This window comes from Penicillium angulare (assembly GCF_028827245.1).
Source record: "Penicillium angulare strain IBT 27051 chromosome Unknown utg000007l_segment0_segment0, whole genome shotgun sequence".
NCBI lineage: Eukaryota > Fungi > Ascomycota > Eurotiomycetes > Eurotiales > Aspergillaceae > Penicillium > Penicillium angulare.
Window position 1 is genome coordinate 3,848,075 of NW_026623166.1, and position 24,363 is coordinate 3,872,437.

At 47.3% G+C, this 24,363-nt stretch overlaps 8 protein-coding genes across 8 annotated transcripts; 5 read left to right on the forward strand and 3 right to left on the reverse strand.

Moving 5' to 3' along the window:
* Positions 1–1,204: 1,204 nt before the first annotated feature.
* On the forward strand, positions 1,205–4,966 carry N7478_010703 (SMP and C2 domain-containing protein; the record flags this gene model as incomplete). Its single annotated transcript, XM_056926917.1, has 7 exons — positions 1,205–1,640; positions 1,767–2,441; positions 2,677–3,204; positions 3,262–3,620; positions 3,676–3,924; positions 4,108–4,288; positions 4,341–4,966. 7 exons carry the CDS (start codon positions 1,205–1,207, stop codon positions 4,964–4,966), a joined length of 3,054 nt encoding a protein of 1,017 aa, XP_056776287.1.
* A 668-nt stretch (positions 4,967–5,634) lies between these two features.
* N7478_010704 (uncharacterized protein) lies at positions 5,635–6,922 on the reverse strand (the record flags this gene model as incomplete). The annotated part of the gene is made up of 2 exons (XM_056926918.1): positions 5,635–6,612; positions 6,680–6,922. 2 exons carry the CDS (start codon positions 6,920–6,922, stop codon positions 5,635–5,637), a joined length of 1,221 nt encoding a protein of 406 aa, XP_056776288.1.
* Positions 6,923–8,956: 2,034 nt separating this feature from the next.
* On the forward strand, positions 8,957–9,790 carry N7478_010705 (uncharacterized protein; the record flags this gene model as incomplete). The annotated part of the gene is made up of 3 exons (XM_056926919.1): positions 8,957–9,071; positions 9,328–9,461; positions 9,575–9,790. 3 exons carry the CDS (start codon positions 8,957–8,959, stop codon positions 9,788–9,790), a joined length of 465 nt encoding a protein of 154 aa, XP_056776289.1.
* Positions 9,791–10,719: 929 nt separating this feature from the next.
* On the reverse strand, positions 10,720–12,134 carry N7478_010706 (uncharacterized protein; the record flags this gene model as incomplete). Its single annotated transcript, XM_056926920.1, has 2 exons — positions 10,720–10,991; positions 11,063–12,134. The coding sequence occupies 2 exons, from the start codon at positions 12,132–12,134 to the stop codon at positions 10,720–10,722; spliced, it is 1,344 nt and encodes a 447-aa protein (XP_056776290.1).
* Positions 12,135–14,144: 2,010 nt separating this feature from the next.
* Positions 14,145–15,520, forward strand: N7478_010707 (ferritin-like domain-containing protein; the record flags this gene model as incomplete). The annotated part of the gene is made up of 4 exons (XM_056926921.1): positions 14,145–14,229; positions 14,289–14,618; positions 14,676–15,196; positions 15,311–15,520. The coding sequence occupies 4 exons, from the start codon at positions 14,145–14,147 to the stop codon at positions 15,518–15,520; spliced, it is 1,146 nt and encodes a 381-aa protein (XP_056776291.1).
* A 155-nt stretch (positions 15,521–15,675) lies between these two features.
* On the forward strand, positions 15,676–15,942 carry N7478_010708 (uncharacterized protein; the record flags this gene model as incomplete). The annotated part of the gene is made up of 1 exon (XM_056926922.1): positions 15,676–15,942. The coding sequence occupies one exon, from the start codon at positions 15,676–15,678 to the stop codon at positions 15,940–15,942; it is 267 nt and encodes an 88-aa protein (XP_056776292.1).
* Positions 15,943–16,893: 951 nt separating this feature from the next.
* On the forward strand, positions 16,894–18,207 carry N7478_010709 (uncharacterized protein; the record flags this gene model as incomplete). The annotated part of the gene is given in 2 exon segments (XM_056926923.1): positions 16,894–17,820; positions 17,836–18,207. The coding sequence occupies 2 exon segments, from the start codon at positions 16,894–16,896 to the stop codon at positions 18,205–18,207; spliced, it is 1,299 nt and encodes a 432-aa protein (XP_056776293.1).
* Positions 18,208–21,123: 2,916 nt separating this feature from the next.
* N7478_010710 (uncharacterized protein) lies at positions 21,124–24,336 on the reverse strand (the record flags this gene model as incomplete). Its single annotated transcript, XM_056926924.1, has 1 exon — positions 21,124–24,336. One exon carries the CDS (start codon positions 24,334–24,336, stop codon positions 21,124–21,126), a length of 3,213 nt encoding a protein of 1,070 aa, XP_056776294.1.
* Between the last annotated feature and the right edge of the window lie 27 nt (positions 24,337–24,363).

A 24,363-nucleotide genomic window follows, 5' to 3' on the forward strand; every position in this document is an offset into this window, starting at 1 on the left:
AGCTATCTTAGTTTTCGTTATTGTCACCTCAAATTTGTTGGTGAAAGGTGCACCAATGTCAACCTCCAGGAATAGGATAGTGAATACGGCATCTCGGCATTTTGTTCACCGCGGAGAGAATATAATGATTTAACTAAAATATCATGAGGCGTAAAGAATAAGATAATTAATGAGGCAAAATCTTGCGAGTCCATCTTAACCACCCATATGGCCACTGACGTCATTAGAACACTTCTGACATGTGTTTTATTTTTGCTTATCGTGAACCACAAGCGAGCGCCAAAACTGCTCACAAAAGTAGATTACTGTATGTCTGAGAAGAATCACTATAATTCGCAACATTGGTGTCCTACGACAACTTTTGTCTTTCGCAGCGACAGATGAGCCTGTTCGGTGTTTCTAGTCTTCGGTCGTAGTATGCCAACGAGAGAATTGCATAGGAAGCATGTGAGTAACAACGCACCATCTGCGGAGGATAGTAAAACCCGGATTGCGCCAATTGCTGCTAGGTAATGTTGAGTGTACGGTCAACTCCAGAAGGAGTACACTTAAACTGGACTGGACTCAAAAAGATTCCGTCGTGCTCCTGACTTTGGCGGCTACCTAACCTATAGTGGATGAAGAAAGAATGAAAGCCGGTACAACTATATACCAATGACCAAGTAAGGTACCGGATGTTGTTAAGAACGGAGTGACAAGTGGCCGTAGTCGAATCAACAGCATGGACTCAGTCAAAGAAGTTCGTTAACGATGACAAAATGATGACGTAAGTACAAGGGCTTGATTGGTGATTCGGTAGGTTGAAGTTTGTCAACTTGCCGCCTTAGGAACCGACCGTTGGGCCTGAACGTCATTTGGTTGTGACGCGCACTGGTAATAGAAATGCACATCGAGTGGACTTTTGATGAAAATTAATTATACGCTTATGAGGGAACTGCATCATATTGCGAAAATCCAATAGCCTGATTTCCTCTTCACTTGCCTCTACTTCAAATTCCCAAATCCAAACCTGATGAGCCTCCATTAGTCGATTCTCCAGGTGGTTTCAAACACGTTTGGCCTACGGATGAGAACGCGCCTAGCTGTTTTTACAGTGCCCTGTTAATTTTATCCTCGATCGCAACCTCTCTATTGATCGCTTTCCCGCAGTACCGAACAATAGCAGCAGCGACACAGATCGGAGGCTGCTATACTCAACGAAACCATGGACGAGCAGGATGAAGCAAACAAAGGCAGATTTGAAGGCGAGCCTGGGTTCACTCATGGCTCAAAACCGTTACACCAGAACCAGGCTATGTTTGACACATCTAAAGATGGCAAGGCGGAGCAAGTCGATACAAAGTTTTGTCCAGGACGAGGGCATGAAACGAACACGCCACAAGCTCCATCGTGTGAAAAAGACTCAAAGGATAAACAGAATGACACAAATCATGGGAAAGAGGACAATGGGGAACGAGAAGTGACCGATCCTATTACGCATCTTCCAGTCATGATACATGACTTTACAAGCCAAGAACTCAAAAACGCTCTTAAGAATACACCCTTGACTGACAGCCAACGGCTACGACCGAGTGAGCTTGCAAAACTGAAGAGCAAGATTCAGTCAAATAAAACCTTGGAGGGCGAAGGTGCGCATGCTGGTATGGAGAGATTATTTGCGCCAGGCCACGAGCAGGCAAAAACTGAATTGATCAGGACATTCTGATTCGCTTTCAACGTCGGAATGGGAGTTGTTCTCTTGATCATTGCACTGGTCCCTATTTTAGTCTATCTGTTCAATCTGAGCAAAGGGTTATCAAGTCTAAATGAGGTAAGCCGAAGACAACAGGCCGATGCCGTGTTGGCGACAATTACCTTGGAAGCGGTTGTGTTTGTCTTTGGGATCTGGGGGTTACGACATTGGGTAGAAAACAAAGTTGATGGGTTCTGGACGGTCCAGGCGTTGAAAAGTGAGAGGCAGAGTGAAAAGGATAAAGCAGACGCCCATACCCCTGAGTCGACACAGTGGCTGAATTCTCTCCTGGCGTCAATATGGCCACTGGTGAATCCAGACCTTTTCGCCAGCCTGGCAGACACTCTTGAGGATTCCATGCAAGCCAGTCTACCAAAACTGGTAAATATGATCAATGTTGAAGACCTAGGTCAAGGAAGCGAAGCACCTCGTATCTTGGGGGTACGATGGATCCCATCTGATGCGAATGGCCGCTCGGCCTCAGGCAGTGAGAAGGGGAACGATAAGCCCAACCAGTACACCAAAGACGAGCCTCAAAGGGGACACGAACAGAGCCTTATGAAAGTCGTGGAAGCCGAGGAAGGAGACTTTGTCAGTCTCGAAGTTGCCTTTGCATACAAGGCGAGGCCTGCTGGAAGAAACTTGAGCGCGATGGCTGAGAATGCTCACCTCTTTCTGGCAATTTATCTAGCGGCAGGTATACATCTTCGTAAGTTTTGCGTTTCTCTTTCTCTCATTTTGAGCCTTGCGGCATCTTTCCTGCCCCCAAGGTTGAAGGCTATTACATGGCATCTTTTTACGCAGCCTTGGTACCCAACAATATATTGAGCCCTTCGGAATATGGAATTCAAGTCATGTATCCACATGATTCTCCTACTTCTCGCACCGCGGAACTTTGACCTCATCATATTTGGTAAGGTACAAGCTGATGAACTCTTCTATAGCTATCTGGGTTGAGATACAGGGCATCGTGGGGATGCTCCGTCTCCGACTCCAACTCACACCCGATCCTCCCTTCCTCGCCCAAAGTACTTTTACTTTCATGGGGCAACCCAAGGTCAACCTATCTTGCATGCCCGTGTTCAAGCATGGGCTTAATATCATGAATCTCCCGATTATTTCCAGCTTCGTTCAGAATTCGGTAGACGCCGCGATGGCCAACTATGTCGCTCCCAAGAGCTTGACGTTGGATCTCAAGGATATGGTTATGGCGGAGGACTTTAAGAAAGACACAAGCGCTCACGGTATTGTTGTCGTTCGGATCAAGCGGGCCACGGGATTCAAGGGAAGTAATACAGGCTTGTTTGGGATGAAGAAAAGGTCTATTGATCCGTATGTCTCCGTCAGCTGGACCAAATTCGGAAAGTCTGTGTGGGCAACCAGGGTAATTGTGTCGGAAATGGAACCGATTTGGGAAGAGACTGGATTTATTATCATCGGCCCCAAGGAATTGAATGCACAGGAAAGACTTAGTGAGACTTCTCTCACTTTTCCATTGTGTATTTGAAGACTAACATATACTTTGACAGGGGTCCAGCTGTGGGATTCCCACCAGTCCACAGCTCACGGTGATCTCGGCTTTATAGATATTGGGCTCAATGAGGCCATGCAAAGCCCCCAAACGAATGGAAAGATGTGGGATCGACGAGACAAGTTGCATAAACTTAGTACCAAAGAGGATATGCCATGCATTCTGGATTGGAGCTTGGGTTATTTTTCTAAAAGAAGGATTTCACCGACTCAACGTGCACCAGAGTCCGATGATCGGGGTGTTGAAAATGTCGACGATCTTAAGAACAAGGTAGCAGGAGGGGCACCACAGAAGCTGCCAGAATCAAGAAAAGGCGAATTCCATAAGATTGAGCAGCAGAAAGTGCAAGACATCAAGGTAAAAGCCATTGAACTGGAGTCAATTCTTCTTTCTACTCACTGATTCTCTACAGACCAGAAAAGATGAGATAATAATATCATCTCCACCCTCCCCGGATTATCGCAGCGGTATATTTGCGATTCAGATTCATCAAATCCTTGGCCTGGGATTCAAAAAAGTGAAAAGGAACCAAGGGGACGGCGTTCCTGAAGACGATGACCAAGCAGAAGGTGATGACCTGCTCAGCAGCTATTGCACCGTTATCTTAAATCATCAGAAAATCTTCAAGACACGGACGAAACCTAAAAGTGCAAAACCATCTGTATGTCTCTTTCCTTTGCGGACCTATTCCGGTCGTCCCGTTTGCAGGTTCTTTGCGACTGTTAAATAGGGTAAAACGATCAGTATACAGATATTGGCCGTTTTGCCACATGAGCTTTACATCCTTGAATCAAAGTTGCTTCTACTTATTCACAGTATGATGATGAAACTGACGCGAGCATAGTTCAACGTTGGAGCAGAACGATTCATCCGTGACTGGAGCACAGCAAAGGTCATACTTACAGTGCGTGATCTTCGCATGCATGAACGCGACCCTTTAGTCGGAATTGTTGTCTTGCCACTTGCAGAGATCTTCAAACAAAGATCTCAAATTAATGATTATTTCTCACTATCCGGTGGTATTGGTAAGTCTGCATTCATCAGGGTATATCCCCTTCGACTAATTTACGGCTGCAGGACACGGTCGCGTTCGTATCTCGATGGTGTTTCGGTCGATAGAATTACAAGCACCCAGAGAACTCCTAGGTTGGGAGTACGGCACTCTCCAGATAAGGTCCGATATAGACTTAAGTGATTTGCCCGACCATTATAAGGAACTTTGGTTGAAACTGCATACTTCATTCGGGAGCGATCCTATGAGGGTACAGCTTGATGACTGGGGTGGCCATCAAAGTCAGCCAGTTGAACTTGCGGTACAACAGCGTTATTGCTCCAGTCTTGTTATTGAGTTTCTGGAAAAAGGTCATATCCACCATCATATTCCAGCATTCGCTATTCTATGGCTCAAAGACATACCTGATGATGAGGAGAAGATGGTGACCTTGCCAGTGTGGAAAGGTGATGTCAAGCGAGCAGAGGCTAACTGTGGGCTGGATAATGGCGAGAAGCTCGGGCACATAGAAGTGCATCTCAGATTCTGGCCCGGCATCGGCGACCATCACAAGAAGCTTGCCTCTAAAGACAGGAATCTACAGGACGTGATGGAAGTTCTTGGCGTCGCGAATGATAACAAGAACAAGGCTTTTCTAGAGGAAACCGCCTTCAGCAATCATAACAACTTAAATAATGAGGATGGCCCATGAAATTGACTGGCCTTAGATTGCTAGCCAGGAACATGGAGGTAGACTACATCGAGTTGACGGCAAAGTTACGCAGTGGAAGGTTAGTCTATTCTCCGATATTGATGACATTTTTAGAGCTAATTATTATCAGTATTCCCTCACATAACCGTGAGCAAGACAAAGCTGAAGACAGCGGGGGCCATATTTCAAATAGTTTTAGGGATCATGAGCATGATTATCATCCAGCAAGATGCTTGATGCTATTACCGCCAGTCATTCCCTTCATCATTGTCTTTCTTAAAAGAAAATTGTCTTTCAGAAATCAAACATAAGCTCATCTCTCACTGAGCCTAGACTGCAAGTTGTAGCTAAACGCCTTGATATATCTACCATGTTATCAATTGATATACGCTCTGTTTATGGGCGCGGTAGAAGTTTTCAATGCCTTATGGATAGTTATAGCACAAGACACGAGGGTTTATGAATGGATGAATGGATAAAGTGATGCATAAGCAAGCATACATAAATCGATATCTACTCGTTCTTTATTTTGAACCAAAACGTGTTGCCATGGTAATGCTCAAATCCCAAACTGGTGCACCACAAGCTTTGTGACAGATAATACCGAGACCATACCTCTCCCCGCAGTGTGCAATTACTGGCCGTTATGTCGGCCAACCAGGCCAGTTTCAGCCTGTGTTCGAATATACAGAGATCGCCCTGATGACTGGCCGCCTGGTATTCTCAAAATCAAAAACCTGAGCATGATCCAACTGTTCATACCACAGGAGATCAAGCCCGTACCCAATCCAGGACCTGTTTTTCCATGCTCGTGATGCTTCTTTTTCTGATGTCCGGGCTTCAGATGATGAACCCATCAAGTACTGTCCCACTGTTTCGGTGTCCACAATCAAATCCTTCCCACTCAAAACAACTGTAACATTTCTACCCTCCTGTTGGTCTTTCTTGGCCTTTATCCCAAGATCTTCCTTCCAAATGATGTTGTCAATCCAGGAGAATCTCCTTGCCAACGTATGTGCAACTCCTATATCCTTACTTCCGAAATACCATAGCTGATATTCATTGGCCCGGGCTGGCTGGCGGGCTATGAAGTTGTATGCCACGTCAGGCAAGTGGAGGAGGAATGATACCGGATCAATAAAGACCGTAGGCCCGATGAGCGAAGAAAATCGATCGGACTTGAGAAGGTGTGAAGCGATTATGGAACCATAAGAATGAGACACAAGCACGAATCTGCTCCACCCATGATACTGGATGATCTTCATGATCTCACAGATCATCACATCCTTTTCCAAAGCTGGATGAGTTATCCGAGAGCTGACCGGCATGATCTCAAGTGCGATGATGCCAACCTCATTATCATCTGTCACTCCCATCTCTAGTTCATTGTTAAGGTCTCGGAGGAAGCTCGTGTAGGGGTACAGACCAATTCCGATACCATGTATAAATAGCACGGGTAGCCGCTTTTTAGATGTATGCCGTCGATGCCAATATGTGAGATGGCGCGCCGGTGATCGGCGGGCCGTGAATATCGTCAGAGGGCGAAATGGGAATACGGCAAAGAATTGTGACAGCGAATTGCGATGGAAATGGAATCCATTGTACAACATCTTGCAGTGCATTGTTGTGTCAACCACAAAGACGCACTAAGTGAATTGAATTGTCAGTTTGATACAATTCCATCACAGATAGAAATGAAGAGAGATATCTCACAGTGTACCATAGCAGGCTACGATGTGAACCGCTTGCTTCATTTAGAAGCTGTCCTAGGCCTTTCACATCCATCCTTCCCGGTGACAATTTTCGCTCCATCAGCTGCTCAACTTCTGCTGTATAGGTCTCGAGTTCATCCTCATTCTGCTGGTCCAGCCCCTGCGTATATTCAGGTTTGAAAAATGCCCATCTGATAAAGTCTTTCACGTTATCACGCTTGATGCATTCAGCATCTGAGACCATAAGCCACTGGCTGAGATATCTCTCCAAACTTGGTACATTCCTATTGCAGCACCTAAACAATTTCTCCCTGAGCTCCACAGACAAAGGTCTGTGGAAAATAGGAGAATGGTGAAGAGCATATTTGAGCGGTACGAAGACAGTGAAGAAAAAGACTGCCTCTGCAGTGAGCCAAATATGAATAGAGTAGGGTATGCGTCCGGGATAAGTTGGCAGTTGAAAGAATTGGACGACGAGTAAGTGAACGGTGTATAAAGTACTGATTGGTGCAATGTTGTGAAGAAATAGGATGCAAATCCGAATAAAGAAGTACTCAGCAGTAGATGTTCCGATCATAGTGGAGTATAACAATCTACCTGTATAGTATGCCTATAATGGGTAGTTTAGCAGTAGGGAGAAAACAGAGGGGTATAGAACCAGGCATCTATATACATGTGGGTAACTTGGATTAGTGCATCTGGTTTGCCGTCTCACCCCGCCTTTTCTGTTGAATCTAACAGCAGACGCATACTGGCATGTGATGGTATATATATGATGTAATAGAAGTCCAAAATTGGAATCCCGTTAGTTAGCCAATAGGTGACGCAATCTTTATCATGCTATTCCATCAACCGAAAGAAAAATAAGTCGATTCACTCCGGATTATAAGGCTATAAGGCCATAATTATAATAGTATGCATTCTTACACCCCTGGTCTCATGTGGGAGTGATATGTTGGGTCTCTTCATTGATGCTGGATTCTGTTGGATCGTTGGGACGGAGGATGGTGCTCGTCATCTCACCCATTATCTACCCGCGCCCTAGTGAACAGCTCACCGAATCTGGCCGAGTGCATATTTTATCTCATGAATAAAATGAACATTTAAAGATAATGCACAGGTCATTTTGATATTCCAAGTCTTTTGGAATTATGCCTGAAGTAGCGAACACGTAGACTCCGAGATCTGAATTAGTAGAATGCTACTAAAGATGATAAATTCATTTGCCTGATGTAACTTGATCTAGATATATGCTGCTAGCGGGAGTGCTGTCAGGCCTACCGATAGCTAGAAAGTGATTACCAGCCCACTGGTCGCGACCCTTTCGCGAGACTCGCAGTTTCTAACCGGTCGCCCTCGAATGTAGATGTAAAAACTATAAAGGCATAGGAAACTGGACAAGAGTAAACGAGGCAAGCGAGGAGGTCTAGGCTGTCAAGGGATCGGGATACCGTCGGAGGCAAGACCAGCATCATGCCATCAACCTCCGATAAAAGTCCTAGGTCTAGCGTAGTTTCCCTTTCGTGTGGTAACTGGTCTTAACTTCTCATAACACAGAGAGTAGATTTTGGATGTCCAAAGTGATGTCATTATGATGTGACCGCCGGCGCTCTGTTTGTCTAATCAGTAGGATCTGCCAGGGGAAGTTAGAAGATATTCAAGAAAAGAGCGCCCATTGTATGCCCAAGGAGAGTGTCTAGCATACTACACGTACAAAACCAGATGATCTTCACATGCCTTGAAAGCTTAAGGTAAAAAATATTATTTTCCATTTACCTGTCTAATGAGTGCATCTTGACTGTCTATCATAGGGATAATTGACCATTAAAAAAGATCAATAACATCTGTCATTGTATCATAGTGGATGTCTACGCAACTGACCTGAATTGCAGCCATTCCACTTGACACAGAATGTAACAAGCAATTTGGTTTCACATCACCTCAAGTGGGGCCGGTCAGGGAGTCCCGTGGACCAGCTGCTTGCATAGAATTCGCTCTCGTATTCAGCAGGCCGCATTTCGTCATCCACGACCCCAGACCAACGCTAGACGTAAAGTTGAAGCGGATCCCCTCAGTGGTCTGTATTACCGGCCAACCTTTGTGGCTGAATACATAAATAGACAGGTTCTCCTTGTCAGGCCCGGCATCCATCATACAGTCAACGGAGCTTTGATCAACAGTCAAGCCGTCTTGATCTTACATTATTTTCTGAATCATGACTGTCTATCATATCCACTTGTTAAACGAGAGCACATCCGACAATTTCTTTTCCATCATTATGGATCCTCCTGAATTCTCCAACAACAATGAAGTTTTCTCGAATGCCTGGACCAGCACGTTTATTCCGAGCGGTGGAAATTTTGACTTCGCAACCGATGAAGATTTTTTCGCTTGTATGTTCTTCCATTCCAGGTTGGGCATGCCGCTGTTGTAGTCGTTTCCAACATAAAAAGTGCTCTTGCTGGAAGCTAAATTTTGTAGGGGTAGGAACGATACCTCAACTCCCCGCACCGGGGGTGGAAATTCCCAGTGGAGTCGGACGTCTGGCATCCCTGGGCATAGACAGTCGGAGAGGCAGTACGTTTCCTCAGCTGCAAGCAAGGGACTCGTTGTTATATATCGCTCTGTACTGATACCATTATTTCACAGGCTCCTTTGAGATGAAGACCACCATCAATGATGCTGCGATTTTGATGGAGAGTACCCACGGGGCTCCCCCTGCAAGTTTTGAAATATTCACTGGAAATGATCTACCAAGTCCCAACAGCAGATACCTTCTCAGTGTAGCAAAGATAGACAGCCACGGCCGTCTTATCCCAGTTGCAACGGCAAGAGAAAAGTCAATCTATTTACAAGCCAGAATATTAGTCTAATTTAAAGATTTTATACTTTTTAGGTGTTAGCTTCTAATGAAATGACGACACAGATAAAGCCTAAGATGAAGTTCTATGTTAGCCGGGCCGAATATCCAGCCGGTTTTATAATTGACTTCAAGCCTGCTTCTAGCTGTGCTGGAATAGTCGACCTCAACTCGAGCGAAGGACAAGATAAGAACATTGCCACCGTTAGGTACACCAACAATGGAGGCTTTCAGCTCGACTATCATGCATAAGTGGTTATCTAGAGCTTCACGAGAAGATGGGAGGGGGGGGGGGGGGGGCGATGTATAATTAACAGCAAACAATCATAGGAAAAGAATTCCGTCGCAAATTTAATTGAAAAGACACACGGAGAAAAGACAATCTGGTCACTTTTACTAGACCATCAGTTCATAAAACAAGGTATTGGTGAACTTCCAGGTTTTCTTTCCTATAATGGGGAGGGGGCTAACCACGCTCATGATATCAGAAGTTCTGACCCAGGGGTAGTTGCTTGGTCAGCCTACTAAAGTTTCAGTGGCCCCTTCAGGCCCTACATCAAGACCTTAGTGAGGGAAGTTTGGAATTGGCTGGGGGACTTTTGGGAAGTACCACAAATTCAGACTAGGCACATGTGCATCGGTTCACGAGTTATAAATTGTTGTTCCTGTATGAATTAAGCTCCCCACTATTTGCCTCGAAAGGCTGTACTGCCCATTTTCTCAACGGGCCATAAAATCATGGAGCAATCTACAGCCAAGTAAGAAAATCGTCTATTTGCTACTGAGAACTGTTGGGGTAACGTATAGTACAGCAAGCCTTAGCTACCCCGGCACTGCAGATCATCACCAGTATGGACATCACATCCCTCATCATATGTACCTGCCACTGGTCGTGATTGAATACATCCTGAACACTTCCCTCTCTAGGATCACTGAACCAGGTGCTGTCACTGCCTTCGTTTCTCTCTAGATGTCCCCGCTATGTCATATACTTGCCTTTGAAAGATACGGTTTATGAGCTCATCTTTCTATGTCCACTCGTAATGATTTGTAAAATTCATGAGTAGATATAAAATCTTCTAATACGTTATGAGTCAGTGGTAAACTTGTTTCGAAACACTATAAGCCACCTTGATATCGCGCAGGTAGATAAACGTCCACCTTGAGTTATTCTACCTGAGTTACCAATCATTCTTCCATTCTTCCAATCTGAAAATCAGTCGTAGCTCTGAGTTATTCTCAGTTTTCTCAACTTGAACAATCACATCATCAACAGCAACTTTCAAATCTGCTTGATTCATGTATAGTAATCGGGTCATCGGTGTAAAGCTTTCGGGATACTTTCGAACTAGATTCTTTGCCAAATCTTTCACGGTACGCTCCGCCAGATGTATGACTCGGTAATATTTCTGGGAATGGTCTTTGTTCACTAGTCGGATGTAGAAGCACGCAACTAGAGGCATGTTAGTCAATCGCTTGTCACCAAATATCTTCACGAGGATTTGAAGCATGATTTAAACGTACCTCGCAGATTCTCTCGCTTGGCTAAACCTTGACGTGCTAGGTTCATATCGCTTGGTATTATACTCTTCATATTCGCTGGGTTCAATTGCTCAGAGCCTGTAGGTCTGCCACTGACCATGGTGTCGCTAGATATGTCCGGTGAGGTGAATTCACCCCAGTCTCGGCGATCGTTGTTGATATCAAGCTTCGCAGCACCTTTTTCGAGGTCCTCATATCCACTAGACCACTGAACTGGGTATAAGTCAGGGTCATCTTCCTCATCACCGCGAAGAGAAAGCACACTCTGAAGGAAAGTGGAGTGCATCTTTTTCTGTAATGTCGCAAGTCTTATCTTGAGGTTTGTCTTGTATTTTGTATCAGCTGAAACTTTCATCTGACTTGATTGCTGTGCATTATCCCACGGCATTTCAGATTCACTACTCTTTTTAATCTTGCTTTGTCTGCGCTTGCTTCTGAACTTCCCTGACTGTTCTCCGTTTGCAGCTTGCGTCCTTGCCTTTTCAATCGTTTTCATAATGTTTGCACTGTCGTTTGAGAGCTTTCTTTGTGCACCATGATCGCGGAAGGGCTTTAATATACAGTAGCAGGTCTCCGGTTGATCAGAAGGGTATGTAGTGTCCTCTGTTGAGACTTGGTTCGTTTTTGCGCAGAGCTGAAGAGGCATGCCTTTCATTCCTTTTGAACGCGTAAAATCGGTGGAAAGGAAATCGAACCGGATTGAAATGTTGCACTCTGGCATCAGTAAAGCTGGGGCACTAATCCATGTGACACAAAATCCATCGAGGGACTGCTGCTCAACCTCAATGAAGGAGCTCTGACCCGCGTACTCAACGGCCAAGGGACCTTTCATATGAGGTTCTGGGTAACTCTTCCCTCGACCCTTTTTCCAGTATTGCCAATAGACACCAGGGTTCGATCTCTGCTCCTCTTGGTGAAACGAGACTCGAACAAAAGTTCGGTATCTAATCAGTCCTTTAGTAATTGAGACCGGTGTGGTATCTCTCACAGTGAGATGATAGATGTCATTTTTGTTCAGATAGGAGACTGGCGGCTCATGAATACTATCAAGCATTGCAGTCGGCGTATGGAGTGTAGTAAAGAAACGAAAGCTTGTGGTGTCGGCATTAGCGATATACAAACATATAATGGACCACTGGCATGGAACGACTCACTTTCCCCCTACCTTAAAGATTGAATCTTGGGAATCTGTGGTTTGCGATCCTGTGGAAAGTGGCAAAGTGGATGATGAGTTTTCTTGTAGTGGATCCATCTGGACCTCATGAGGATGGAAAATAATCGCGGACTCGGCTGTTGTCTTGTACCTGGAAATTTGAGAGGTGGATATAAGAGCAAGGGCTCCCCTTTCAGGAAACAATGTAAAATCAAAACTTGATGGGGCCTCAAGTGACTGAAAGGTGACGATTCAGGTGAGCGATTCCAAAGACATTTTCAGACCATTTTGGGCCATATTGAATGCCCTCCATCGCCGTGTCACCTTTGGTGGTATACCTGTCTTCCCCCGATACAAAAAAAAAACTCGTCCACCTTTGGCATTCGCATGCTGGGATTAGACATGGGTCCAAGATGTGTCTCTCGAGGGGCAAGTTTGGGCGTCACAATTTTGACGAGGCTGGCGTGACAAGGTATGAAGTGAAAGGGATTGAAAAGGAGAACAACGGTGACTGATGTGGTTTAAGAAGCAGGAATAGACAGGGGCAATCAAAGCAAGAGCAATAGGTGAAAGATGGAGACCTATATAAGGTAAGATTAGCCTTAAAATATATAGATAATTCAATTGAGCTCGGAATTACAATGAAGTCATGTAATAATTTGCATTTTAATGTGTTATAGCATCTGATTGGTACCGAATCTACAAACTTACGCATGAGATCACCATGATTGGAAAGCCCCGAGGGAGTCCTGCCGATTCCTCTTAGTCTACCAAAAATATATGTTAATGAGGTGTGGTGGCTGAAATCTAGCCAGGTATTTGACCTGAAGGGCAATAGATGATGTATACGCCTGACACCATTAAACTTTCGACCATCTAGCCTTACTCAATTGAGATCAAATTAGTGGGTGGACTTGGCCTCCGCGGAGGGAGGAGCGGAAGTAGGGGGATCAAAAGTACGTGAACTTTGCCTTGGCATCTGCCGCGTCGTGATTGGCATCGGATCCTCCGGAAGAAAGAGCCGGCCAGTTATCTTTTAGAGAGGTGATGATCTGTGGTCATCGCTCCACGAACGGCCTGTTTCAAAGGTCTCGGAGATTCCGACCGACAATGTTGAACCTTAGATGTACACTCTGTTTTATCTTGGGTTTTGTGGACAGCCACGTATGTCACGGAACAGGAAAAGAGTAACTAGATCATCACTCCCACTGAATTTCTGGGTACGTCATACTCCTATCGCCCGTGGCTCATATTCTTTCGGGAGTAGATGTCCAAAGCCACTTCATGTAATCAAACTCGGATACATCAAAGAAATACAAGACACTCATTCCAAATTACATTACGCTAAAATACCCGACCTCGATGCCCATAGGTTCCTCGTTCTCGGAGTCCAAGTTTTCAAGATTCCCATACCCGTGCACGCACCGTTCCCGCCAGGGGTGCTCCCTACAACCATGAAAGCCCCTGGCGGGAACACGGCAGGGGGTGCGTGCACGGGTAGGCCGTTCGTTATCGTATTCCCCGGGACCATTATAATCCTCGGTCTCGCTCTCGGTCTCGCTCTTTACCCCACACCTCTTTGACCTATACGTACCCGCACTTTGACAAGCATGTGCCTAGAGCTAGGCACAATTACCTTGTTTTGGTTCAGATCGACTTCAAGCCAAGGTAATAGCTCGAAATGCACCGACCTAAAGCGGACGGGCCCTGCATGAATGGCTGATAAGTCTCCGCGCTCTTGTCGGAAGCATTGCTATCCGAGCTTACCATGAATCTTTCTCGATTTGGATTCTCGATATGAGATGGAGGCCCCGAGATGTATAAATACCCCCTCTTGCATTGTTTCTGAGGAATTTTTCAGGGCTCAGACTTCGACTTGGAGAATATTTTAATAAAGTACCAATTACCAAGATGAAGGTTACCAATATTGCTCTGGCTGGTGCTGCCATTGGTCTTTCCAATGCTGGCCCAGTCGCCAAGCGTGCGATTAGTGATGGTATGTTCCTTTCAGGAAATTCAACTAAACAGTAACAAGGTAACTAACAATTCTTTCAGCTGATATCCTTAACTACGCATTGACTCTTGAGCACCTCGAAGCCTCCTTCTACGAGGAGGGTCTCAAGAACTATACCAAGGAGGACTTCATGAATGCCGGACTCAATGTTACCTTCTATGCCAATCTTGAAGAGATCGCATCTGATGAGAAGTCTCACGAAACATTCTTGACCGGAGCTCTGAGTGGTAAGGATACATCCACCTATAACCAAAAGTATAACAATAACCAAATCATCCCAGCTGCCGGCGCATCCCCCGTTGCCCGCTGCAACTACACCTTCCCCTCAACTGACGTCAAGAGCTTCCTCGCCCTTGCTAGCGTGTTGGAAGGTATCGATCACCCCCACCCCAACAAATATCACTAGTAGCTATTAACGTAGATACCAGGTGTTGGAGTCAGCGCCTACCTCGGCGCCGCCGGCAGCATCATGAATGCCACCTACCTCGGAGCAGCAGGAAGTATCCTCACCGTCGAAGCACGACACAGCGCATACCTCCGTGCCGCGCTCGCCGAATCACCATCCCCCCAGGCCTTCGACAACCCACTCGACTTCAACGAGGTGTATACCGTTGCCTCGCCGTTCATTTCCTCCTGCCCATCCAGCAATGGCGCCCTGCCCGTTAAGGCCTTCCCAAGCCTAACCATGAGCTCTACAAGCGCCGTGATGACCGGCTCAACTGTGCAGCTGATGACTGGCCGCGGCTTCAACATGTCTAACACAGATGATATCTACGCTGCCTTCATCACTGTCACTGGTCCTGTTTGGGCTACTTTGAAGTCAAACAGAAAGGGCATGTTCACCGTGACCATTCCTAAGGGAATTGCTGGACAGAGCTACGTTGTGCTCACGAAGGGAAATAAGGCGGCGACAGATGACAACATTGTCGCGGGTCCTGCTATTGTCGAGGTAATTTAGATAATTGTTCTTTTATTTCTCATTTTTTCCTCTTTGCTACTTAACCTCAACACATGTTTTCTTAAAAATTATCTTTTCTCAAAAACTGATTTCGCTTTTGGGTAGGTTGGTTTGATGATGGGAGGTATGGGAGGTAGCATGACTACATCCTGGCCTATGACTGGGACGATGATGCCTACCGGTTCAATGGGTGCTTCAGCGACCGCTTCGACTTTACCAAGTCAGACACCGTTCAACGCTGCTGTTTCATCGGGCAAGGGCGATCTGTTTGGTGTTTTGGGTGCTGCTTTCATTGCTATGGCTGCGCTTTTCTAGTGTGGCTTGTGAACTTGAAGTTGCAGGTAAAGGCTTACAGTTGGACAAATTTTGGTCGGAATGGTTTTTGCTTCTTTTTCTTTTCTAATAATACAATTAACACTAAATGATGTTTGATGATACATCTCTCCGCCCAGAAGACACATCTGGCACAGATGGTCCCATTCATTACCAACTCACCTAAAGCTGAGACTCTCTCAGCAGATACACAGTCCACCCCAGATTTCTGCCCAACTCCCGATACCCCTCTATCCCTAACAGCCGTTAAAAGTGCCGAGGCAGTAGCCACGACCAAGGAACGCGATGGAGTCATGGTGTCGCACGATGAACTAGACCCGGACTTCAACGAGTTCAGCCAATTCGCGCTCAGTCTGGGTTGGCAACTCATCCCAGAGGATCGAGAGACCTTCATACTGTTCTGATCTAGCCAGCACTTCCGATCCTTCTTACCTCTTATGCCTTTTTCTTTTTCTTATCTTGTCTAATCATGCCTTTTGGTTCCCAAATGAGGTTTCTTATTTTACCTCAAGGCTCCTGTATCCGTATATTATTTGTGCGATGGCTTGTACATTTGTTCCCATGCACCATGTGTTTTCTATTTCTCATTTTTCTTTCTACTTATGCCGTTGTGAGTTCGAGATTTGGAATCGTGATCCAGGGCAGAAACACCAACCCAGGAAAATAGTCCACTTTGCCTTCAACAACCACCTGTTACGAGACATGAATTTAAACTTTTTTTGCCTGGCTGTCTATTTTCGGTCAAGTGAACGTCAGTATTAGAGAGTATGGGGGGAGCTTTTGTCTGTCGTTACATCTAATCAGCTCCCCTCCAACTACATTATCTAATCTCAGGCTTTTTCCCCGACCAACCTTTACAAACTTTTTAGATTAGAATCCTGTTATCTAGCCAATGGTAGGGCAGGAAGTCCCACAGACCTATCGCGTTATTTTTATCAATCAAGATACGCAACCACGCAAAACAGTCTACAAATGTCGATTATGCCTATTAAAGTTAATAAACCAGTCTAGCCCGAAACAGATCTCTACCCATTCCTGAGTCAGAATCGACTTCTCTTAGTAAGATTCTAGACCAAAGGCTATTCTACAGTGATGTAAGGACACTATCAAGATTACCACGCCTTAAGCTTTATTAACTATAATCGGCCACGCCAACCTTCCCCCTTACGATATTATTAGAGAATATATGTCCTTTCCTGGATCATTGCCTGCCTACCACTCGATCCAGCATACAAGTTCAGTTAGCGAAACCATCCCATAACATAAGCCTTCGTCCTCCTGGCGGCTGGCTGTCTCCAAAAGATTATTGTTTTTTCAGTTTGTCCAGGCATTCTATCCGGCTCCTCGCTTTGAACATGATGATGATCAGTTGTCCAAGCGATCGGTTAGGCCATGAGTGGTTTGAAGAGATTCCACCGCATAGCTCCCCGGCCCTCGGATCTAACTCTGTTTCTCTCGCTAGAGAGATCCCTAATTTCCCCAGACCAACCCAGCAACTACCCAAGGCTAATGTGTCACCGTTGACTATCACACCCGAAGGCAAGGAGAATTATTCTGCATCGGTTTCCCCGTCCAACACCCGCATCTCGCCCTCCGGCGTCGGTTCGTGCATATTTAAATTGTGGAAGTCGCCTAGCATCGTTCGCGGATTCTCTCCATTGCACGTCTCGTCTTTGCTCCGATCGCAATTTAGCCCCATTCTCAGACAGACAACTACTCCGCCCAAATCCTCGCCACCCAAGAAGAGGTTGGGGGTATTTACACTGGGCGGATCCTTTCAAGACGATGGGGGCTCTTTTATAGAACACATGACTGCACGATTGACTCAGGATGATGCGCCAGATACTGGATTGGCAAGGCCCGAGGCCAGGGTTATGAGTAAGATGGCCAGGTCCAGTGATCAGGTCTCATTGCGCACGATTCAACATCCCAACAACCAACGCAGCTCGGACAAGGACGTCATTGAAAACGACAACGAAGTCTCAATGAGTGCATCTGAGGATGACGATGATATCGAATGTGGGGACTCGGACTTTGAAAGCGACAGATCCAGTGATGATGAATACAGGCACTTTTTCCAGCGAGTGGATTCCCGGCCAAATCTGGTATCGCGGCAGTCGATGCTCACCATGATGATAAATAATCCAGAAATGATGCAAGGAAACGCTTTTCGTTCTAGTTCCGTATCACAAGGGTCTTGCCCAATATCATCAAATAATCTGTCCATCTCTACTCTCCCTCTGGAAATTGACCAAGGAATCTCGACTATGGATGGCTCTAACGTGCCCTGATCGAAGCCCGTCATTGTGAAGCCATCGCCATCACCATCACCCTCACTCGTGCACTCCCCGCGCACTGTCCGTCGTAAATTGCTTGCTACCGAGCTGAGTGATTCGGACCGCCGGAACCTTCTCTGGGAGCGTCAGCAAAGTGACCCGACTATTAACGCTTTCTTGAAACGACGAGGCACCGTCCACGACATGAGAATTGTCCAAGACCATCCAGAGTCAAAGAATCTACAGGAGGTAATACCCCCAACCCAACATGATGATTGTAAAGAGTCGAATGCTTCCAGCCTGGCCAAGGATAGAGATAATCCAAATGTTGGCTTATGGACTAACTATGCCACTGATTATGGGCCGTGGGAATACCATGTCAAGGGATGGTGATCAAGATTTTATCTGTGTGTTTACGCGCGTGTATTTAAAGATGAAGTATTCCAGCTTACAATATTGCGCTCATTATTGTTTAATAGAAAATGAGATAGATACGACAAGTGGGTATAAACCAATTTTTTCTATGCAGAAATGAAGCTCTTATAGATGATTTCCTTACTCGCTTAGGTATCAGGGCAGCTATAAAGCCTCTTAGGTTGGTAGCACCAGCGTCATCGATGGCTCAGGACTTGTACACACGGACGAAAGGTCGAGAACGTATTGCATGAGAAATCGAACTCTTGAACAAATGCACATAAACGTTGAAAGGAGTCCATCGCTTCGGTGGATACGATAACAAAGCCCTGTAATATAACTGAAGTTGCTCGAATATCATCTGACATGGGTTTTGCATTTCCGATCGATGACTGCCATTATCCGTAGCTGCTGAAATAAGATCTGTCACAGAATCCGGAATTAGCTGGCTTTGGCCAAGTTTAGAAGTCAGGCCTAGGCACACAGGCACCTGCCGCTCCGGTGTCGACTCAGCCAGCCGATGTGGTCACTTTCATATCCATGATAGCAGAGCCTGTTTGATTTTGTCGACCTTGTGGGGATGCAAGTGGACTTTTCTCGTGCAGTGGTTTGATTACTTTCACGCGGGCCGAATCGGCATGCTCGGTCGATTAGATGCCTTAATATGTCCTTCGGGCCCTCTACTTGAAATCTGTCTGCCTGCTCTCATACAGTCGGGCGCTTATTTGTGGGAACGTGCAACACTGTGGTGGATCTATGTCAAACCATATGAGACAACTGACCAGATTTAGCCGCAAAAATATCCCCCCAAAAAGTGCCCTAGTAACCGGCCGCAGATAGTCGAGCCTGTGTGAATTTTTGCCGCAGAGGAATACTGGGCGGATAGCAGATAAGCCACGTCAAGCACATTGCCCTCTGAGGATTTACTCCATGCGTTGTGACGCACTATAATTTGGAAAACTCGAGCGAAATCCCTAGAAGTTATGGAGTCGGGTTCCGTTTGGCAGGAGACTGCAGTCTTGTGGTGATGTATTCACTATGGGGCTCAGACAATCACGTTTTGACCGAGACAGACCGAAGCATCTGTCACAGATCATTAGCAAACACCATGAAATGACTCGTGACAACTCACATGTTCTCGTGTCCGAGATTAGATCTCGGCCAGGCTGAAATGTGCAGATTATCGGTTGGTCTCGATCTATGCGCGAATTTGAGAACTTCGCTACATCTTCAATGTCAGCAGAGTACCAAACGATCGGGTAGTTACGCACATATCTGTGACACGTGGCCACGCTTCAATATGATGATAAACATAGAGGTGAGACTGAGTGTAGGTCAGCTCGGTCAAATAACAATGGGGAGTTCATGCTCGTACGGAAGAATGTGGACACGAAACCCCAACAAATATCAGCTTGGCATTGATATGTCTGTCTCGGGAACACACAGGCTGCTAGGGGTTGCCGCGTAAACTGCCTAACACTACTGCCTTTGTCATGGTACACAGTATATTCGTATCAGTACGATGAATAGACTAAAGTGTGGGAATCTTCTGATTGCTTCTGGTACGTAAGGCTTGCCCGGCTATTTACTGACAGTTATTGTTCTATTTGGCAAAAGGCCAGGCAGAGGGAGGTACCTATAGACTTTTCGCTCCAGTTTGTCAATCCCATACTTTGTGGCCACTGATGAAGGATATTTTATTAGGGTGCCATCTCAACCGGCCCATAAAACCGAGGCCTGTGGAATGACTTACGGGTAGAATATAGCGTCCGTTTATGTTGGCATGATAGTAGCCTAGATGTTTCTGATTTTCATATACGCCACTCAGTGAAAACCCGAACTGGTCTCAACTTCTCTGGAAATTTTGTTTCCAAATGCATCGCATCGTGGCGGCAGTACAGTGAACAGCTCATTACTGTCACAAAGCTCACAGTCTAGAGTGCGCTAGTGCGCTGTCTTTGACACTGTGGTGTCCCGATTGGTGACGGAGTTTTCTCGCCTTTCATCTTTCCCTGCCGCCTCCGGCGCTTTTAACACCGAAGCTTGAGCGCCGGTAAAACAGTCAATCGATCCATTCAAGGTTACACTCGAACGCCACTGGCGCACGGGACTGGGCACTCGAACACGTTTGGTCAATAGGCGTCTGTCCCTCGAAAAGGCTTTGGCCGTACCAAAGGTTAGTCCAAAGACAATACCGAGCTGGCGGTTGGTCGAATGGACTTAAGTTGTGGTTTTCAGAAAGTTAGATCTTACTCTCCCGGGGGGGGGGTTCAAAAGAGACAGCAGAGCACGCCATGCTCTGATGCTTACTCCTGCCGATACTTCATGGATTCTAGGATACGGTATAAGAAACTAGGCATATATTGATATTTGATACGAGGAGAAGAAAGGTTGCTGATTTCTTGCCTAGCTTTGAGCAGGGTAGATCCAGGACGAAGGACTGCCGGGATGTGGGTCATCCTTCAATTCCTTATTTGGGGGCCGTTTTTTGATCGCACGAGATTCCATGATTTGGATTGGCCGTTCCAACCAGGTCTCATTCGGACTGAGACGAAACTAAGAATCCTACACTGATTTGGATTACATTGGATCGGCCCCTGTTGTAATTCAAAGGAAGATTGATTGTTACTATCATTCAAAGGGGAATATGAAGCTATATATACAACGAGACGAACAAGTTGATTGGAAATCAACTTGATTCTTCGTATAGATACTTCGGCATTAATTCCGATGGGACGGCTTGGTTCCTGATCTGCACCAGACGTATATCACAACATTCCCCCTCAGAATCGTCTTGTTGGCAGGGCGATACTGGAGTTGTGCAGAGCATTCAGGCCTCGGTAAAACCACTCAAAACCTTCGTGGGAAAATAAAGTGGAAAGAGCGCCTGTGCTGTCATGCATGTTGCCTTGGAATCTCCGAGGCGTCGATTCCTAAGAGACTACAGAACTTGACAAAGGCTGTAGGTCCCAAGGGCTTGGTGAGACCATCCGCGGCCTGTTCCTCGGTCGGAACATACTGAAGCCCAATCTCGCCAGTGTCCAGCACGGCACGCTGGTAGTGAAACTTTACATTGAAGTGCTTCGTTCGTTTGTGGAACTCAGGATTGCGAGAGAGAGCAATGGCAGACTGATTGTCAGCCATGATGTTGGTGACTGGAGAGCGGTACAGGTGAGTTTCAGCCAGAAAGGTGCGAAGCCACTGTAAATGCAGAATAGCATTGTACTGTCCGATATACTCGGCGTGGGTTATAGATGTGGCCACTTCCCCCTGTCTCTTAGAAGACCAGGAAACTGGCGCGCCTGAAAGTTGGAAGACATAGCCAGATGTTGAGTAGGCACCGTCAGTGACGACAGAGCCACCAAAATCGGCATCTGTGTATCCAATCAATTGCCCGCTGCGGTAGGTGATCCGGTATGATTGTATGGCTGTGATGTAGCGTAGCAGCCGCTGAAGGGCGACTTGATGATGAGATTGCGGTCGGGATGTGAAGCGACTCAACATTCCTAGCGCAAACGCGATGTCTGGTCGCGTGCCAACCATCAAATACATGAGCGAGCCGATAGCAGTCGCGTAGCGAACTTTTGCTTCTTCATCCGGAGGTTCCTCCTCTGCGCGAGAATTCAGGCTTTGCTTAGGGTTCATCGGCGTAGACTTCGGCTGACAGTTCTCCATACCAAAATCCGACAGCACCTTCTGGATGTACTGGTGTTGGTGAATGGATACAGATCCGTCAACCTGGTGGTCAAACTGGATCCCGAGAAATGATTGTGGGATGCCCAGATCATTGAGCTGGAACTCCGCTTGCAATGCTTGCTGCACTTGGTGGATTTCGTGTTTGTTTGCTGCCGCAACAAGAAAGTCGTCGACGTAGACACAGACGACGCAACCTGGCTTGTAGAACACGCAGTTGTCCGACTGAGCCATGGTGAATCCATGAGAAGCCAGGACGCGGTGGACGCATTGGTACCAAATCCGCGGAGCCTGCTTCAGACCATATAGTGAGCGGCGCAGTCGACACACGTGCCCTGGCTCTTCGAAGCCTTCAGGCAACTCCATGTAGATAGACGAGTCGATATCTCCATGAAGAAAGGCGGTGACTGCATCGAATTGGTGGAGTTTCCATCCGCGTAGCACGGCGCTCGCGACAATGCATCGGACTGAGTCCATTCTGGAAACAGCCGCAAATGTTTCATGGAAGTCGACGCCCTGTTTCTGCCGGTAGCCTTTGATGACCAACCGCGCTTTACGCATCCCGTTCGCTTTGGTCTTGAAGACCCATTTGCAGCCAATCACATGAGCACTGGCCGGAACGTCTTGTCGCCGGATCTTTTCCCAAGTTCCGTGTTCGAGAAGGGACGCGTACTCTTTCTGGATAGCGGCCCACCAGTCCAGCTGGTCTGCGCCTGACACAGCTTCGCCAAAAGTGACCGGATCGACTTGTCTGTCCGAAATGGCTTTCAATGCGCCTGTCGAGTACACTTTGCCGAGTGACTCCAGGAGACGCCGTGACGGTCTTCGTCGGCGACCGTAGATTGAGTACCCAAGATCCGAGGTCACGTCAAGTCCCTGTTCGATTGGATTGACCACTGGAGGGATCTCCTCGGGCATTTTCTCTTGCCCATTCGACAGAGATAATGGCGATGCAGGGGGCGTTGGCAGCCCACTGGCTAAGCGTGGAATTGATGGAGAGACAGTCGATGGAGGAGCGTTGTCCGGGAGGTCGTTGCCTGTTTCCCCCTCGATGAGTGGCGCCACAGGGGTCCGCTCATCGAACTCGACATCGCGGGAGAAGACTGTCTTTCCAGAATGTATTTCATAGAGCTTGTACTGGTTCGGCTCACAGTAACCCAGTAATCGGCACTCGGATGATCGCGGCCCGAGTTTTGCTCGATGTTCCTTTGGGATCAAAACCCGGGCACGGGAGCCGATCCGTCGCAGATGCAAGAGCAAGGGTGGCTTCCCGTAAATCACTTCAAACGGAGTCTTCTTCTGTAAGATCGACGCTGGCGCGCGCAGCTTCAGATAGACCACCGTATCCAAAAGCTCGGTCCACCAGGAAGGAGGAAGGTTCGCATCGGACAGGAGCGTGTTCATCCGCTCCCGGATGGTGCGATTTGTGCGTTCCGCCAGCCCATTCTGCCCCTTGCAGTATGGCGGCGAGGTGTCGAACTCAACTCCCTGGCGTTCGAGGTGTGTTCCGACCGGCAGATACTCTCTTCCATTGTCGGTCAGGAAGCGTTGGATCCGGGCGCCGAACTGTCGGTGCACCCAGGCCTCAAACTGTCGGAACTTTTGGAGCGCTTCATGCTTCCATCTCATGGCATAGGCCCATGAGCCCCGAGAATAATCGTCAGTAAAGGTGATCACGTACCTGCAGCCGTCCTTGGCGATCGGCATCCCCATGATGTCCGAATGAATCAATTCGAAAATTCTCGTTGAATGCAGACGTGGCCGTCTTGCGCGGGAGTTCCTCTTCTGATGCTGCTTACCCGACATACACGCCGGGCACTGCGGCGTTGCCTGCAGTTGCGCCTGCGTCAGCGGTCGGTACGGAGTGCCGGTCTGCCGGAGGACCACCCTCAAGTCGCCCCGGTTCAGATGTCCCATTCGAGCGTGCCACAACGCTTCGGAGGCCTGGTCCACTCCTGTGCTCGCATCTGCTTCGAGTATCCGTGCTTCACCACCGAGTTCAGAGGTTGGCGATGCGCATCCTACGCCACTTGACTCCTCAGGGTCGTCGACGTCCATGGCCACCGCCTGCGGTTCCAGGGAATCTGCATGGTCATGGGTCGTCGGCGCCCTCGCCAGTTGGACTCGCTCTCGGGATCTCTTGCTCACATGGCACCGCAGGATCAGCAGATCCTCCTCCGCATGGTAGGCGGTCCCCACCGTCCGTCCTCGGCGTTGCACAAAGACGTTCTGTGGGTGCGCCACCACCGAGTAGCGGTCTCGTAGCAACTTCGGCACGCTGATCAGGTTCATCCCGACGCGTGGCGCGAAGTACACGTTTTTCAACACCAGGGGTTGGTTGAACTTCCCCCAGAGCGTGAGCTTCACCGTCCCAATCCCTTCGGCTTCCACTGGATCGCCCGCCGTGTCCAACATCTCGCGGTGGGGCCGCAGACTGCTAAA